At 52.8% G+C, this 14,528-nt stretch overlaps 1 protein-coding gene and 1 pseudogene across 1 annotated transcript; both read right to left on the reverse strand.

Moving 5' to 3' along the window:
- Positions 1 to 247: 247 nt before the first annotated feature.
- Positions 248 to 7,578, reverse strand: BTN1A1 (butyrophilin subfamily 1 member A1). Its single transcript, XM_024570201.3, has 8 exons — positions 7,500 to 7,578; positions 6,790 to 6,887; positions 6,234 to 6,587; positions 4,070 to 4,351; positions 3,109 to 3,258; positions 2,604 to 2,624; positions 2,488 to 2,514; positions 248 to 2,124 (listed from the first exon to the last, which is right to left on the reverse strand). The coding sequence occupies exons 2-8, from the start codon at positions 6,866 to 6,868 to the stop codon at positions 1,451 to 1,453; spliced, it is 1,587 nt and encodes a 528-aa protein (XP_024425969.2). The 5' UTR covers positions 6,869 to 6,887; positions 7,500 to 7,578; the 3' UTR covers positions 248 to 1,450.
- A 5,760-nt stretch (positions 7,579 to 13,338) lies between these two features.
- On the reverse strand, positions 13,339 to 13,947 carry LOC123480761 (butyrophilin subfamily 2 member A2-like; annotated as a pseudogene).
- Positions 13,948 to 14,528: the final 581 nt, after the last annotated feature.

Here is a 14,528-nt window from a genome sequence, read left to right on the forward strand (position 1 = left end):
CAATCAGGGGCTGAGGGTGGCTGCCACTGGCACTGTGGCCATTCTCTAAGTGCTTGGACCCTCATGGGACAACAGCCCCTGTGCCACTTTCCCTGGAGGGCCCACGGCCACCGGGTCTGGGATGAGTCTTGGATAAATAGACTCACTGCTTGGCAAGCAGCATTCCCATGAAGGTTTTGCTCCTGTTTTTGTTTCGGTTCCACTTGTTGGAATACAGAAAGGAAGGTGCAGTTGCTGCTTTCAGAAATCAGACAGACTTATTTATTAGGTTACAACCCTGGCGACATGCATCTGAACACTGGAAAAATACAATCAAAGTGGGAGATGTGGATAAATTTGTGGCCTGTTGGCTAGACAAGGAAACAAGGAAAAGGCAAATACAGGCAGGAGCAATCAGGGTAGCTGTGCTGAGCAGAGACACCGCATTCAGGGAACCCAAGGAGATGAGCATGGTGGGAAGGCTGCGTGGGGGGAAGAGTGCATGGGGCGCCGTGTGGGATTAGAGAGCAGTTGGTGCTAACTGCAGGTGTGCTTGTGGGGTTAAACACGACGTTGGGATGAAGGCTGAGGGGGCCCGAGGCTGCAACAGTGGCTGATGAAGTGGTGGTGGGATCGCTGAGGGATGATTCTGGAAATGCCCCTGAAACAGAGAGTCTACGTCGTAAGGAGGAGAAGAAGTGGAGACTATGGAGCCCACGGAATGGGGGAGGAGTGACCCCCAGGCGAGGGAGGTACAAGCCAGTGCAGAGAACAGGGTCTGAGAGACAGCTCTGCACACAGCCTTGGGTTCTGTCTGAAATCCACTGCTCTCTCCAGCTGTGGCTGACACTGTGGGCCACTCCAGCATCTCCTCTCTGCTCTACATTGCCCACTGCTCAGATCCCGCAACAGCGGGGCCATTTCCTCTGCCCTGCATGGCAGGCTCAGGGAATTCAAGATACAGGCCTAATCCTGTAGGGGCAGGCCAGCTGTACATCACTGGCCCGGGGTCACCTCACTTTCTTCCATCATAATGTCCCTTCCAGGTTTCTTTATGGGGTTTCAGCCTCAGTCTTATGTTCCCAAAACCCTTTGAGGTTTCTGCTTGCCTGTTCCTCTATGTACCCCTAGTCTGGACACTTGGATGTTCCTGTCATAACCCCATGACAACCTAACCCCATCTCAATCCCTGAGCTTTCTTTTGATTTGTTTCAAGTCCTTCCCCTTATGATTTGGCTTCAAGGGGTAGGAGAACAGGAGTATTGAAGACTCACCTCCCTGGCCCCTGAGCATCAGTACAGAAACAGATTTGGAAGGTCCTACACCCCACATTTTCTAGCAGCAGCAATGACACTTTCCTGACTAAGGGTCCCTATGCAACAGGTAGCAGGGGAGCTGGGTGCAGCTGAGGCCCCAGGGGCAGGGGGAGGCAGACAGAGAGCAAAGGGGAACCGCTGGGCTGGGGTCATCCTTAAGGTGCAGCTTGGCTGGGCTGGGTAGAGATTAGTTTAGAATGAAGCATGTCTGTCTCCCCAGAGGCAGCATCCTCGCCCATTGGGGACAGTGCAATCTCCTTGGAAGGGTCCGGGGCATCAACAACTACTGTGACGCCCTCAAGCCCGTCAGTGATCGGGCAGATGGTTAGGGGCTTTTTGCCACAGGACCACAGGCAGAAGAAGGCTCGGAGTGGGCCAGAGAAAGAGGCATTGGAGAAAGTGTAGATAAGGGACCCATCAATCATGTTGTAGAAGGCAACGTGTCCAGACTCATAGTCCAGGAACACCCCAACCCGACGGGGGGGTCCTGCCAGGGGAAGGGGGGTCCGCAGGGGTGTGAGGGCCCAGTACCCATTGCCATACAGCTCCACAGCCCAGAACCCATTCTTGGGAGTCATGGGGTCAAATCCCTTCTTCGCCACATCCTCCCTACACACACCGATTGCCCAGTCGGTCCTGTCTCCCACCTCCACCTCCCAGTAATGTCTCCCCGCGGTGAAGGCCTCCCGGCCCAACACGCAAGGCCAGGAGTCGAATCTCTCTGGTTTCTCAGGCAGTTGCTGGCGAGCGTCTTCCAGCCGGACAGACTTGAAATCCTCGTACAGAAAGAGGTGGGGGTGGGCGGTGTCTGGATCCAGAGTCACCTCGACTGGACATGGAGAGGAAGTGGGGGTGAGCGTGAGTGAGTATGAGGCTCTGAGACCTGTTCTTCTTCCTCCAAAGACGGGGGCAGCAGCCTAGGAGCTGTTGGGCCTGCTGGGCTGTCTCTGTTCCCTTCTCCCCCCCACAGTCCCAGTGCCCAATGCCCTGTGTCCGACAGGGCTTGTCTCCCAGTCACCTCCCAAGGGCCGCCATGTGCCTCAAGAAAAAGTTGAGGCCATTTGCCATCATTCTTCCCCTCTCTATCCTCATCACTAACATGTGTGGGTACTTTTATTTCCCAGTAACGTAGGACTTTGAATCCTGGGGAAAATGGCGCCCTGAAGCCCTTGGGAAGTTGACAGCCACTAACCTGCATGCAGCGTAGCCTTCTTCCACTCTGCAATGAGAGAGAGACAGTCACAGACAGGTTTTATACAAAAGGGGGGAATCTTGAAGGTGAAATAAGGACAAGAAGTCAGAACTTACTGAGCTTCTCCAGGAGTTTCTCTGGAAAACAAACAGAAATACCCAATGACCTTCTACTGTGGACATGGCGGGAGGCACGAAATGGTATGAGACACACAAAGCAGCGACTGTGACTCGTGACTGCTCACTGGGGCCCGATTACTGAAACAGTGTTGATAATGAAGAACAAGGATTGTTTTGTTTTCTAGGAAATTTGCAGGAAGTTCCTACTGGCTTGGGCTCAGATCGTCAATCATTGCTGGGAAAACCAGGGACAGAGCCTCGGGGTGAGGAGTGAGCCAACACCAGGTCTACTGTCTGTTAGCACTCGTTCTGACTCCCCCTGCTCCCGAGCCTCTGTTCTTCTTCAGGCTGCATATCAGTGACTTCAGGAGCCGTACAATCCCCTGACTCTCAAGATTCTAGAGTCAAATATCTTCCGCTGGCAGTTACCCTAGAGGACTTGGCTCCGACCTCACTCGGAAGCACTCCTGGCAAGTCACCTGGGATTCTATGACTGACTTACCTGTAGAGCTGAAATCATTCTTCCTCTGTCTGGATCTTTCCTTGTAGAGTCTCCAGGTGAAAAATATGGTCCCAGTGGTGAGAACTCCTAGGACTATCAGGATGACAGCCACAGCCACCATCCAGGGCGTCGGTCTTGGGAAGAAGGGAGCTGAAACCAAGTCCCCAAAATGGACATTTGTTAAGAAACTTTGAGCGAGTCCAGCTTCTCTTCTGGTTCCAAAGGGACTTGGAGGAAGAGATAGATAACCTGAACCTCTCCCATTCCTCCCATGGAGAAAACAGTACCCCCAATGCCGTTGGGTTTTTCAAAAATGTATTAGGTCTTAGGTAGGAAAGAGCAGAAAAAGAGAGTAATGAAGATGAACAAGAGTCATTTTGGGGCAGAACCTGTGAAACACAGAAAAGATGGACTAATTCATGTTGTTATGGAAACCCCTCCTTAGTGATCAGCAGAGGATCTGGGCCACAGGGATGAGGGAAGGGAATGAGGAAGGGGCAACACCACCTCTGCCGCAACCGCAGAGAACTCAATGGCCAAAGGTCAAGGGACAGTTCCTCCTGGACTGGAGGCCGTGTGGTGGGGATGATGAGAAGATCTGCTCCCTGAGGACAGGGACAGAGCACTACCCTGGGGTGGGGGGATGGGGTGGAAACAAGGGACCTCAGTCTCCGTGGTCACTCAACGAGAGAGTCTCTGGATCAGGCAGGCCTCCCAGGACCAAGCTTCTCTGTCTGAGCTGTATCCCCTAAGACGGAAAATCTGGAATTTCCATGAGGTCTAGGCATAGAGGTCAGAATCTTTACTCTTCAAGTGAGTTGGTGGGGCTCCCTCAAGTCAGTGGGAGGATTTGAGGTGGAGGAAGTAGACCATTCTGCCACAAGGTCACACTGCACGGGGGTTCCAGGTGACGTGGCCCTAAAGCTGTGTCAAATTGGAACTCAGTATGGGAGTCACTGACCTGGTATGGAAATTTCTACTTCCTTCTCCTGGCCAAGGAGAACATTCTGGATACAGCAGGACACATTCCTCACAGAGGTGTCCCTGATGATCACTGAAGCCTCCACAGAAAACAGGCCTTCTTCATCGGGATCCCTGGACTCCGACGTCGATGAAAACTCCTCTCCCTTGGGTGATCTCCACTGTACCTGGGGCTTTGGGAACCATCCCACTGAGGTGCACTCCAGCCGGGTCTCCCCATTCTCTTGAACTTCCACGTGGATGTGAGGATCAGAGCCCAGAGCTGCAGAGAGAGAAGCTGGTCTGACTCCCTCACTGGGTACGCCCCTGGGAGCCTTATAACCACAGGGCTACAGAGTCTGAGAACAGAAAGCACAGGAGGATGGGAAATGAAAGGGGACTCCTTCCCATTCTTCATTACACAAGGAAACTGAGGCGTCAATAAGAAGAATTTCATAACCTCATTAGAGAGTGACACCAGCTGGGATTTGGTGGCTGACATGTGGGTTTTATGGGAAGACATGGGGTGCTTGTCCAGTCAGCAGAAACACCAAGACCAATGGCAGGTGATAGAACCCTGGCTGGTGTGGCTCAGTGGATTGAGCACAGGCCTGTAACCTAAAGGGTCACAGGTTCAGTTCCCAGTCAAGGCACATGCCTGGGTTGTGGGAACCACACATTGATGTTTCTCTTCGTCTCTTTCTCCTTTCCTTCTCCTCTCTCTAAAAATAAATAAATAAAAATCTTAAAAAAAAAACCACAAAAACCCACAGAGAAGGCATATCCTTGAGGAGAAAGAGCTGGCTGGAGAACCTTTGCACTGAGATCATAGCTGACAATTTAAGTTTCCTTTACCTGTGATACTGACTCAGAAATTTTCTTAAATGGTTTCAATCTCATTTCCCTCAAACCATTATATCTTAACATAAATCAACACCTGTTTTTCTGTTTTCTTCAGCCTGATTATTTTCTTACACTTCCACAGAGTACAGAAAAATGCCGAGCCACAAAGAAGAGTCCTTAAATGCATGTCCATTACTATCGGTTTAAATCCATACTCCAAGTGGATGTGTGTATATGAGAGAAAGTGTACATTTCTCATGAAGAGGGCTGCCACTCTCAGCAGATTCTCAAAGGTGCCTGTCACTCGTAAAAGGTGACAATGACAGTCTGATGATATCAACTCTCTGGGGTTTTGTAATACACATTTAAGGTAATTCTCTAAAAAGGAAAAGTGACTTCCAGGTGATGCTGCCGCCAGGTGCAGCCTGTTAGGAGGCAGGGACCCAGATTTCACCCAAGGTTTGCAAACGGTCTGCACTCGAATGCAGACATGAAGGGTGATGTATTTGTATACCACATATTTTAGAGCTGCCCGAGGGGCAAGTATATCTTACAAGAGTAGAATGCGTTTAGAGTTGACAGTTTGCCATATTTTGCCTAATTTTGTTCCAATCTTGCAGAAGCTTGTGGGGTAGATGCTTCCAGGTTTTACCGGAGGAAACACGGCTCAGGAAGAGATCTGCCTGACGCCCAGGCAGTGGGAAAGTCAGGCCTGGGCACACTTTCCACCTGAAGGTTTACCATGTTCCTTGCAGTGACAGCCTGAATTTGGGCTTGACGCAAAAAAAAAAAAAAAAAAAAGAAAAGAAAGAAACAAAAGCAAGACCTTTTCCAAGTGCATCAAACACGCAGGCATGCTTTGGGATCTTAGGGAATCAGGGGACACGATGTTGGGTATTAACCCGTAAAGCAGCTTCCACGCACGCATGGGATCGCTCGCCGGAGCCTCTGCCGCTGATGAAGCAGAGACGCTAGGCGAGTGTTCAGGTCGGGGACTCGATCAGGTACACCTGGAGTACTAATAGTGTCAGAGGGCCGTTACGTCTAACATGGATTTAATGAATACAACGAGGAAGTGCTTATCCTAAAATCCAGAGGAAAAGGCAGGAGATGCGCGAAATAAATTCTACAAGAACGGCAACTCACTGGGCTCTCTGCACTCTCAGCCGCAACCCCTTCCCACTCACCTTCCATGCCAGGCCTGCCAACCCCTTCCAACCTCCGCGGGATTTGGGGAATGTCTGAAAGTTTGCAAAGACACAGACCCGTAGGAAGACGGACATCGCACGGAAGTCACGGGGAGAGGCACCCGCTGTACTCACCCGCCACCTTCAGGCGCACGCTGGCCTCTCCGTGGCTGTCGTCCTGCTTGAAGAAGCACCGGTACTCCCCGTCGTCCGAGGCCCGGACTCCGCGGATCCTGAGGGCCACGCGGCCCTGGGCGAGGCCGTCCTGCGCCAGCGCGGCTCTGCCCCGGTAGCGGGCCATCTGCTCCGCGTCCTGCGCGCGCCCGGCCCGGTGCACCAGCACCGCGGAGGACTCCCGCTCCCGGAGCCACCGCAGCTCCGCGCTGGCTGCGCTCACGTTCGAGTTCGGGGACAGGTGGCAGGGCAGCTCCGCGTCGTCGCCCACTATGGCCAGGATGGGCTCCGGGGGCCCGACCACGTCGAAGTGAGCTGTGAGAAACCAGGCGGGTCAGACAGCATGGGGGCAGAAGGCTGAGGAATGACCAAGACCCGGCTCCCTGCCGAAGGACCTCGTCCCTGCCACCATTCCTCTTCTTCCAGGGACAGCCCCACGGAGTCCCCCTGGGGCCCCACGATAGCCTCCGGGGAAAACCGAACGGCCCTGCAGGCCGGGGACAGAGGGGAGACGCACCTGAATGCAGCCCCGGCAGCTGGAGGAGAAGGAGGGTGAGCAACCCCCCGCGCAGGCAGGGGCTGCGGGAAGCTGCCATCTCTCACCAACGCTGGAGTCTAGGAGACAACGGACAGGAGGTGACCCGGGTCCTCCGGACACTGTTCTCCTCGGCCCCCCACTAGGGAGGTGCCAGTCCTCGCACGGAGTTCTCCCGCGCCGGTCCCGCTGCTACGCGCCCGCCACCCGCCACCCTAAGCCGGATCAGGCGCGGGTAGCGCAACAAAACCGGCCTGAAACCCCGAGGGGACTTGGGGGAGGAGAACGGTAAGACGTAGTGCCCGTTAGTGGGGTGCAATTAAGTGAGCAAATCTTGGAACAACTGTGAAAGAAAAGAAAGAAAGAAAGAAAGAAAAGAAAAGAAAAGAAAAGAAAAGAAAAGGAAAGGAAAGGAAAGGAAAGGAAAGGAAAGGAAAGGAAAGGAAAGGAAAGGAAAGGAAAGGAAAGGAAAGGAAAGGAGGAAAAGAAAAGAAACCCTCTTCTTTCGAATACAGTAAGTTGGTGTTTGCCTTTAGCCCGGATGATACAGCGATGCAGGCAGCGGCGGAGTCTGGGGAACGCAGTGGAGGAGAAGAGGGGAGGTCGGAGGCAAGGGCGGGAAGGAGCTGAGGACAGTCAGGGCTTGGGGCGCAGAGGGCCTGGGCTTGGGGGACGGAGGGAGAGGAACGCACCGGCTGAGAGGAGTCGCAGACGCGGACCCGGGGCCGCGGCGCTCAGGGAGGGGCCGGAGCGGAGTGCGAGGCGGGCAGCGGCCGGGGTGCAGTTCTTAAGGCCCGCGGGGGGAGGGCGGGGAGGAACTCTGGGCAAGCCCGCCCGTCCTCAGGTGTTTACTTTGGACGTCCTGAGACGAGGGACCGGACGGACGGCGTGTGGCCGCTTGGTCTGCTGCGCACGGAGCGGCCTCTGCGCTCACGGCCAGGATGGAAGAAACGGGACAGAAAACCCCAGGATGCGCCGAGAGGCCTCAGTTCCTCTCCCTCCAAAACGGGAATGTTGTTAATACCGCGGTTGTCAGGGAGGCGCCGGGCGGATTCAAGGAGAAGAAGCGCGCAGCGCTCGCGGCGCACAGTGGGGACGCAGAATCCGAAGGGGCCTCTTTCTCCATCACCGTGTGGGGGGCGAGAGCCGAAGGGGCCCGTGAGAACACGCCTGCGATTCGGTCTCCTGGGCCCCGAGCGGCCGCCCTAAAAGTCAGTAACGAGGCCTGCAGTTACTTATCTGAGGCTAAACCTCGTATTTTTACGGAACAATTAAAAAGTAAAAAAAAAATTTAAAAACAGAAATCACCCATAATGTCAGTACCTAATGGTAACCTCTACAGACATTTTGACGTGTTTCCTCCCGGTGTCTATTTCACGCTCATGTATATTAAAACAACAACAACAGAGTAAAATAAAAACAGTTGATGAGGTTTTTGCACAATTCTAAACATGGTGAACGGCTACATGATATCATATTGTAGGGTCTTATAGCTCCCAAGATTGCAGCACATAGTGGGTATTTGCTTCTATAAATAGTGCACTTTACACATATTCCTTGTCCACGTTTTTGATAACTTTCTAATACATTTCCCGAGAAATTCCAAGAAATATCGTCATTTGGGCAAACGGTATGAGCACATAAAGCACCTTTCTGAAACCCAGAGCTGACCGCACCATCTGCGCCGCGTTTCCTAGGCTGCTGTTCCTCCTCATCCCTGATTGGACGCGGACGACTGATGACTTTGTCGGACTGGGCATTTATAGGATAGTGAGGTGGGTCACATTTCATATTAAAAATTAAATATATTCTGGAAGTGAGCTCCGCAGGCCAATTTCTGCCCCCGCTACACCCTTTTCCCCTTAGATTCTGTTATTTCTTATAAATCTGTATGTGCTTTGTATAAATTAAAGAGGTTCACTGTATGATATTTGTGACAAAAATCCTGCACCACCACACTTTGTCCTTGGCCTTTTAATTGGGTCGGTGATTAAGACCCACAAAAGACTGACGGCCCCCCCCCCCCCGCCCGCCAGGAGAACCACTTCCCAAAAGCAAATCTGATCCTGCCACTTTTTGCCTAAAAATCCATGCACATCTCCTCAGTGACCCAGCACCAAGTTCCAACCCCTTAATGTGGTCACGAAAACGCTGTAGGGTCTAGTGCTCTCTTGCCTCCTTCCTCCCCTCCCTGCTCTCCGCGGCCGACCCGCCCACGGCCCAATCTGGGTGGAGATGTGCTTGTCTCAGGCCTCAGCACCTGCTCAGGCCTTTGGACAGTGGTGCCATCTCCCCTCCTCTCAGCCCCCGGCTTCCCTGACTGCGGGGACGCCCTGGACAGGGCGCCGGTTGCGAGTTTAGGGCTCATCTCTCTCGCCCGTGGCTGAACCAAGCTCAGACACAGCACTGGGGACGCCCCTGCAGGGCTCTGCGCTCCGTGGCTCGTTGCTGAGCTCGGTGCCCCCGCTCTGTCCTGTGCACAGGCTGTTGGCACGCTGGGGATACTCAGATGTGACCCAATGATACGCTAACACTGTAATATTGACATCATCCCCCTAATTTCCAAGCCCCTGTTGAGCTTCTGTGTACCGTGCACCCCAGGCCTGCGTCTGTGCGGACCCGCAGGAAGCGAGGAGCCAGGGGAAGGTTCGGGGACAGAGGAGGGACCAATGGGCGTGAAGAACCTGGAGGGGCCCTGGGGTCAGTGCAGGGGAGACCTCGCGGATCCTAGAGCCGGAAATGCTTTTCGAGAGGAGGTTGCCTCCAGTAAAGCAAAGGAGTGGACAGGGAACTGAGAGACGCCAGTCAGTGAGGGTGGATTGAGCAAGGGGAACTCGGGGGAGGCAGAGAGGGGCAGGGAGACTGACTTGCTCTGAGTTCTCCCTGCATCTGCCCCATGGCAGCCTCTCCCTGCCCCTGGTGGGGCAGAGCCAGGGCTCCACTGACCCTCTGGAGGACAGGCTCCAGGAAACACGAGAATGCAGAGTTTAGGGATTTCAGCAGCAGGCCATGAACTCGTTCACGGTGTTCCCCTCTTGTCATGGCCTACGCTCTTGCTCCCTTACCAGACCTGGTCTTAGTCTGAGTGCCCCAGAAGCAGACCCTGAGACAGATGGGAAGCCAGTAGTTTATCTGGGATGCGGTCCCAGGAAACACTGTGGGGGAGCAAGCAAATGAGACAGGGAGGAGCCGAGAGAGTGTGATGCAACCTGGGTGCCGTGGGCGCGCTGGGGCTCCATCTTGCTGGGGACTCTGAGAGCTCGTGTGGAACTGGAGGCCACCCAACTTAGAATTGGGTGAGAATGCAGAAGGACTCATCCACAGTCCAGCTCCTTATGGCTGAGGGTCTCCTAGAATGAACACTTAGATGTGAGGGTATGTATGTGTGTGAGTGTGTGAGAGAGAAAGAGAGAGGAAGGAGGAGGAGGAGAGGAGTGGAGAGACTGAGAGGAAGGGAATGTGAGATTCAGAAGGCATCTCATTTTCTCCAAAAATATGAGAAACCATGCTAGAGATTGTCAGTCTTCTCAGAAGACTTCTTCTGCCTGCGCACTGGTCTCCACTCCCAGCCCTCTACCCTACGCCCCAAACCCGCCCACTTTCAGACCAACCTATTTTCTAGTCATCAGCAATAGATTCCTGAGCCTTCAAGTTACTTGGGAAGAAAAAATAGGTCAGCCAATCTCAAGGTCACCAGCCAAGAGCCCTGCTGGTCTCCTGAGGAGAAGAGGACAATTCAGCACCATCTCTCCTCTGTCCTCACCAGCAAGAGGCCCTCAGTGTTTCCATTTCTGTATGTCCCGAGGCTCTGAATCCATGGGGGGTGGATTCAGAGTCGAGGGAGGTGAAGAGCCACCCACCTGCATACAATTGAACATGTTTGCACCCTGGCTGGTGTGGATCAGTGGATTGAGTGGCAGCCCGCAAACCAAAGGGTTGCCAGTTCCATTCCCAGTCAAGGCACATGACAGGGTCGTGGGCCAGGTACCCACTAGGGGGCGCTCAAGAGGCTACCACACATTGATGTTTCTCCCTCTCCCTCTTTCCCTCTCTTCCTTTCTCTAAAAGTACATAAATAAGATCAGAGTTGTCCTGGGTGGCTGCTTCAGGTTTCTTTTGGCTGGGTTGTCGCTTGTGTAGAAAGGAGTTTATCTGTCACCTGGAGAGAGACGCCCCCTCCATCGAAGGTAGGTTTTTTCCTCTCTTTACTTCCAACTGCTATACATCACCTCAAGCAGGTGCAAGTTAAATAATTGCTACCAATTGGTTTCACAAACTTCCCCTGAAGAAAAGGCTGTTTACTGGCTGAGCTCTGACTCGGTCAAAGGAAGACCAGGGTTGGAGGTGAGAGCTTCCAGGGAAGCAACAGACAGGGCACACAGTGGCAATCTCTGGATCTGGGTGTGGTAATGAGAAGGGACGGACAGTGCCCGGATAAGGAAGAGGGGAATTCTCACACAGTAAATTGCCCTGCAGAAAATGAAACCAGGATTATCTATTTATCTGGACTCTGGCATTTATTGGGTTGGCCAAAAAGTTCATATTTTTCCCTGTAAAATGGCTCTACTAGTGCGTAATTGTCTTTAACGTCATTCAAAACAATTTTGTCAGATTGTATTGTGACAGCTGTCATGGCAGTGTGCATTTAAAAAAAACATCAAACATTGGTGAATTTTGTGTAGCCATTTTAATAGTGAAGACAGAATAAAACACATGACATTTTTGGCATATTTGCTTCATCATTTAAAAAAAAGGTAAAAATGCAACTGAAGAAATGTGCAGTGTATGGAGATGGTGTCGTGACTGGTGGGACGTGCCAAAGTGGTCTGCGAAGTTTTGTGCCGGAGATTTCTCGATGGATGGTGCTCCATGGTTGCGTAGACCAGTTGGAGTTGATAGTGATCAAGTAGAGACATTAATTGAGAACAAGCAACGTTATAACCTGTGGGAGATAGCCAACATACTCACAATATCCAAATCAGTAAGGTCATTGCTGAAAACAAAAAGTGTATCTTTTATTTTACAGACAAAAACATACAAACTTTTTGGCCAACCCAATATGATGCCTCTCACTCTGTTACATTCTCAAGACTCCGGTGCTGCAAGTGAAGAAGGCTCTGAAACAAATCAGTGACCACAGTGACCTTATGGGGTGATCTGACTGCAAACCCCTACCTGGGCATGTCACGCTGGGAGTCAGGCCCTAGGAGGATATTTCTTTAGTAAGAGGTTTTCTTCACCTTAAGCAAACCCTGTCCACTGACCTTGGGCATCTAGATTAACGTACGTTTGAGAGGCCAGAAGTCATCTTCCTCAGAGCCCTGGGAGAGTGATCGCCCTCCAAGGAGCTCGGGGTCTTGTTCCCTCTCCTTTCTCCCACATTCTCGGCATCCTTGCCTTCCCCCATTATTCCAAATACAGGAAAGAAACTGTGAATCTGTCACCGAGCCAAGAATTTAAGTTCTTGTTCCCCACATTGTTATCACTTTGGCTCAAATTAACTCTCATAAACATTCTCTGCAGGTTTCCACGTGCTAATGCCAACAGAGATGAGCATCCAGTCTTTTCAAAGTAAACTTAAAATGTGCAAACAAATCCAACAATCCCACACACCTCACTAGCATTTATTTTGTTTTACAAACAACTTATTTTTCACAAAACATGTTATTTATATTAGCATGTAATTTTTATAACTGTCATTTAAATAGAGATTAATAAAAATGCCTTAAGTTTTTTCAATCCGATATAGTAAATATTGTCAGACATAAGCAAAATGAGCAAAAGCTCTTAAGTGCACTTGGTAATTTTGAAGTTTTTAACGCATCCTGAGAACAAGAAGCTGGAAACTGCTGGCCTCCACACTGACCCTGACCTTGAATGGTGTGGTTTACACTCATCTGTTCAGCCAGGACCTTAAACCTGGGGCCATCCTCACTGACTGAGAACATTTAATGCAGGGACACCTGAGCCAGGCCAGATCCGGGTGTGTCCTTGTCTGCTGTCCTTCTGCACCTGGGAGCTCTGCTGTGAGGGCTGGAAATCTGGGGGAGGGCGGGGATGGACCTTCTGGTGCTGGACCCCTGGCTGTCATGGTGGGGCCACCACGCCAACAGCCTGGGGCCTCTGGCTCTCAGTCCCCCTTCCTCTACCTCTGACCTCCAGTGGTGGCTCCTCACCCTCTCAGGTCCTGGTGCGTCCTGCTGTCCTCACCCTAAGTCCACAGGGTCTGATGTCACCTCAGGTCCCATGCTGACAGGTCACCCTGATGTCAGAGGAGCAGGCTGTCAGCCTGTCACTGTCCCACATTCTCCTTGGTTGGGAGCCACGTGGAAGCACTGGTCCCCCTGAGACTGGCTCAAGCCTCGTGGGGACAAGCTCACAAGCTGCTAAAGCAACAGCCTGTGGAGGGAAATGGGCTGGGACTGGAGAGGGGGTCCCGGGGCCTGTGGAGCATGTTCTCTGATGTGGCCAGAGGGAGGGGCCGTGTCCTCTGGGTGCTGTGCTGTGTGAGCAGAGATGGCCAGGCCTTCTCTACTGGGCTCTGAGACCAGGGCGCTGGCCTTGGTGGCTGCGGTGGGTCCCTGCCCCGTGGAGAACCAGGCCACCCTCAGGCATGGTGACCCACGGGGGCCCCCATGATGCTGGGTAGAGGAAGAGGGGCTATCATCAGACCCCAGCCTGAAGAAGAGCCTCAGGAGCCCAGAGAAGTGTGAGCGGGGACACGTGTAGATGTGTGAGCGGTTCCTCATGTTATAGAAGGAGATATCTCCAGATTGTAGTCCAGGGTGATGCCACCCTGGCGAAGGCGCTCCTTCAGGGGAAGGGTCTTCTGAGGAGAGGACAGGACTCGGCACTGGTGTCCTAACAGCTCCAGGACCCAGAAATCTGAGGGACCAGCAGGGCCTCCCCTTTCCTCTGCACACAGTCTGCAGAGAAACCCACAGCCCACACCATCACGTTTCCATCCTCCACCTCCCAGTTATGTCTCCCTGAGGGAAGCTGTCCCCACCCAAGACACGGCCAGCAGGCAGATCTCTCCGGGTTGTTAGACAGGCTGTGGCTGGAGGGGCCCCGCCGCACACTCTTCCGGTCCTGGGACAGGAAGTTCTCCAGGTGAGCAGTGTCTGGGTCCAGGAGCATGCCAGCCACCCAGAATTCTTGGGATGAGGTCTGGGCGCTCAGGGGGTCTCAGGAAGTGGGGAGATATCCTGACAGGGTGCGACCTCCATGAAGGCCAGGTGATCCCAGACCCCAGGCAGCTCACAGAGGAGAGTCCCTGAGGCTGCATGTCCACCTGCTGAGTGAGGGAGGAGGGGCCTCAGGGAGAGACACCTGGGTGCTAAGTGATGCGGAGAGTTTAGCAAAGAAGCTGAAATTACTGTCTCCCACTTTCTCTCCACATTCTCAGATCTGCCCCTTTTTTTTTCAAGTCATGATCTTGGGGACTCTTTTTAGTTGGAAACTTTCCAAATTGCCTAAAACACCTGAGACCGTCCCTTCCACACCCCAGTAAAGCAATTCAGGCAACTAACCTGCCCCCTTGTTACTGCCTCAACTGGACAGTGCGCTTACCCCAGAGCAATGGCCCCAAACAATCGTTCTAGGATCGGGACTCTGTCCCCATGTTGTTCCTTTCACCTGTCTTGTTCCTCACATCTGTCCCTGTGAGAATGACCCCAGAAGCTCCCAGCCTGGAGTGGTCTCTTTTCTGACAGCAGCAC

Source organism: Desmodus rotundus, chromosome 12, assembly GCF_022682495.2.
Source record: "Desmodus rotundus isolate HL8 chromosome 12, HLdesRot8A.1, whole genome shotgun sequence".
In the NCBI taxonomy this organism is placed as follows: Eukaryota; Metazoa; Chordata; class Mammalia; order Chiroptera; family Phyllostomidae; genus Desmodus; species Desmodus rotundus.

Coding starts and splice junctions, on each gene's coding strand:
- BTN1A1 (XM_024570201.3), bottom strand. CDS start 6,868: ATGGCAGCTTCCCGCAGCCCCTGCCTGCGCGGGGGGTTGCTCACCCTC. Junction 6,588..6,789: donor GCTGCCGGGGCTGCATTCAG/GTGCGTCTCCCC, acceptor GGTTTCTCACAG/CTCACTTCGACGTGGTCGGG. Junction 4,352..6,233: donor CGTGCGCCTGAAGGTGGCGG/GTGAGTACAGCG, acceptor CTCTCTCTGCAG/CTCTGGGCTCTGATCCTCAC.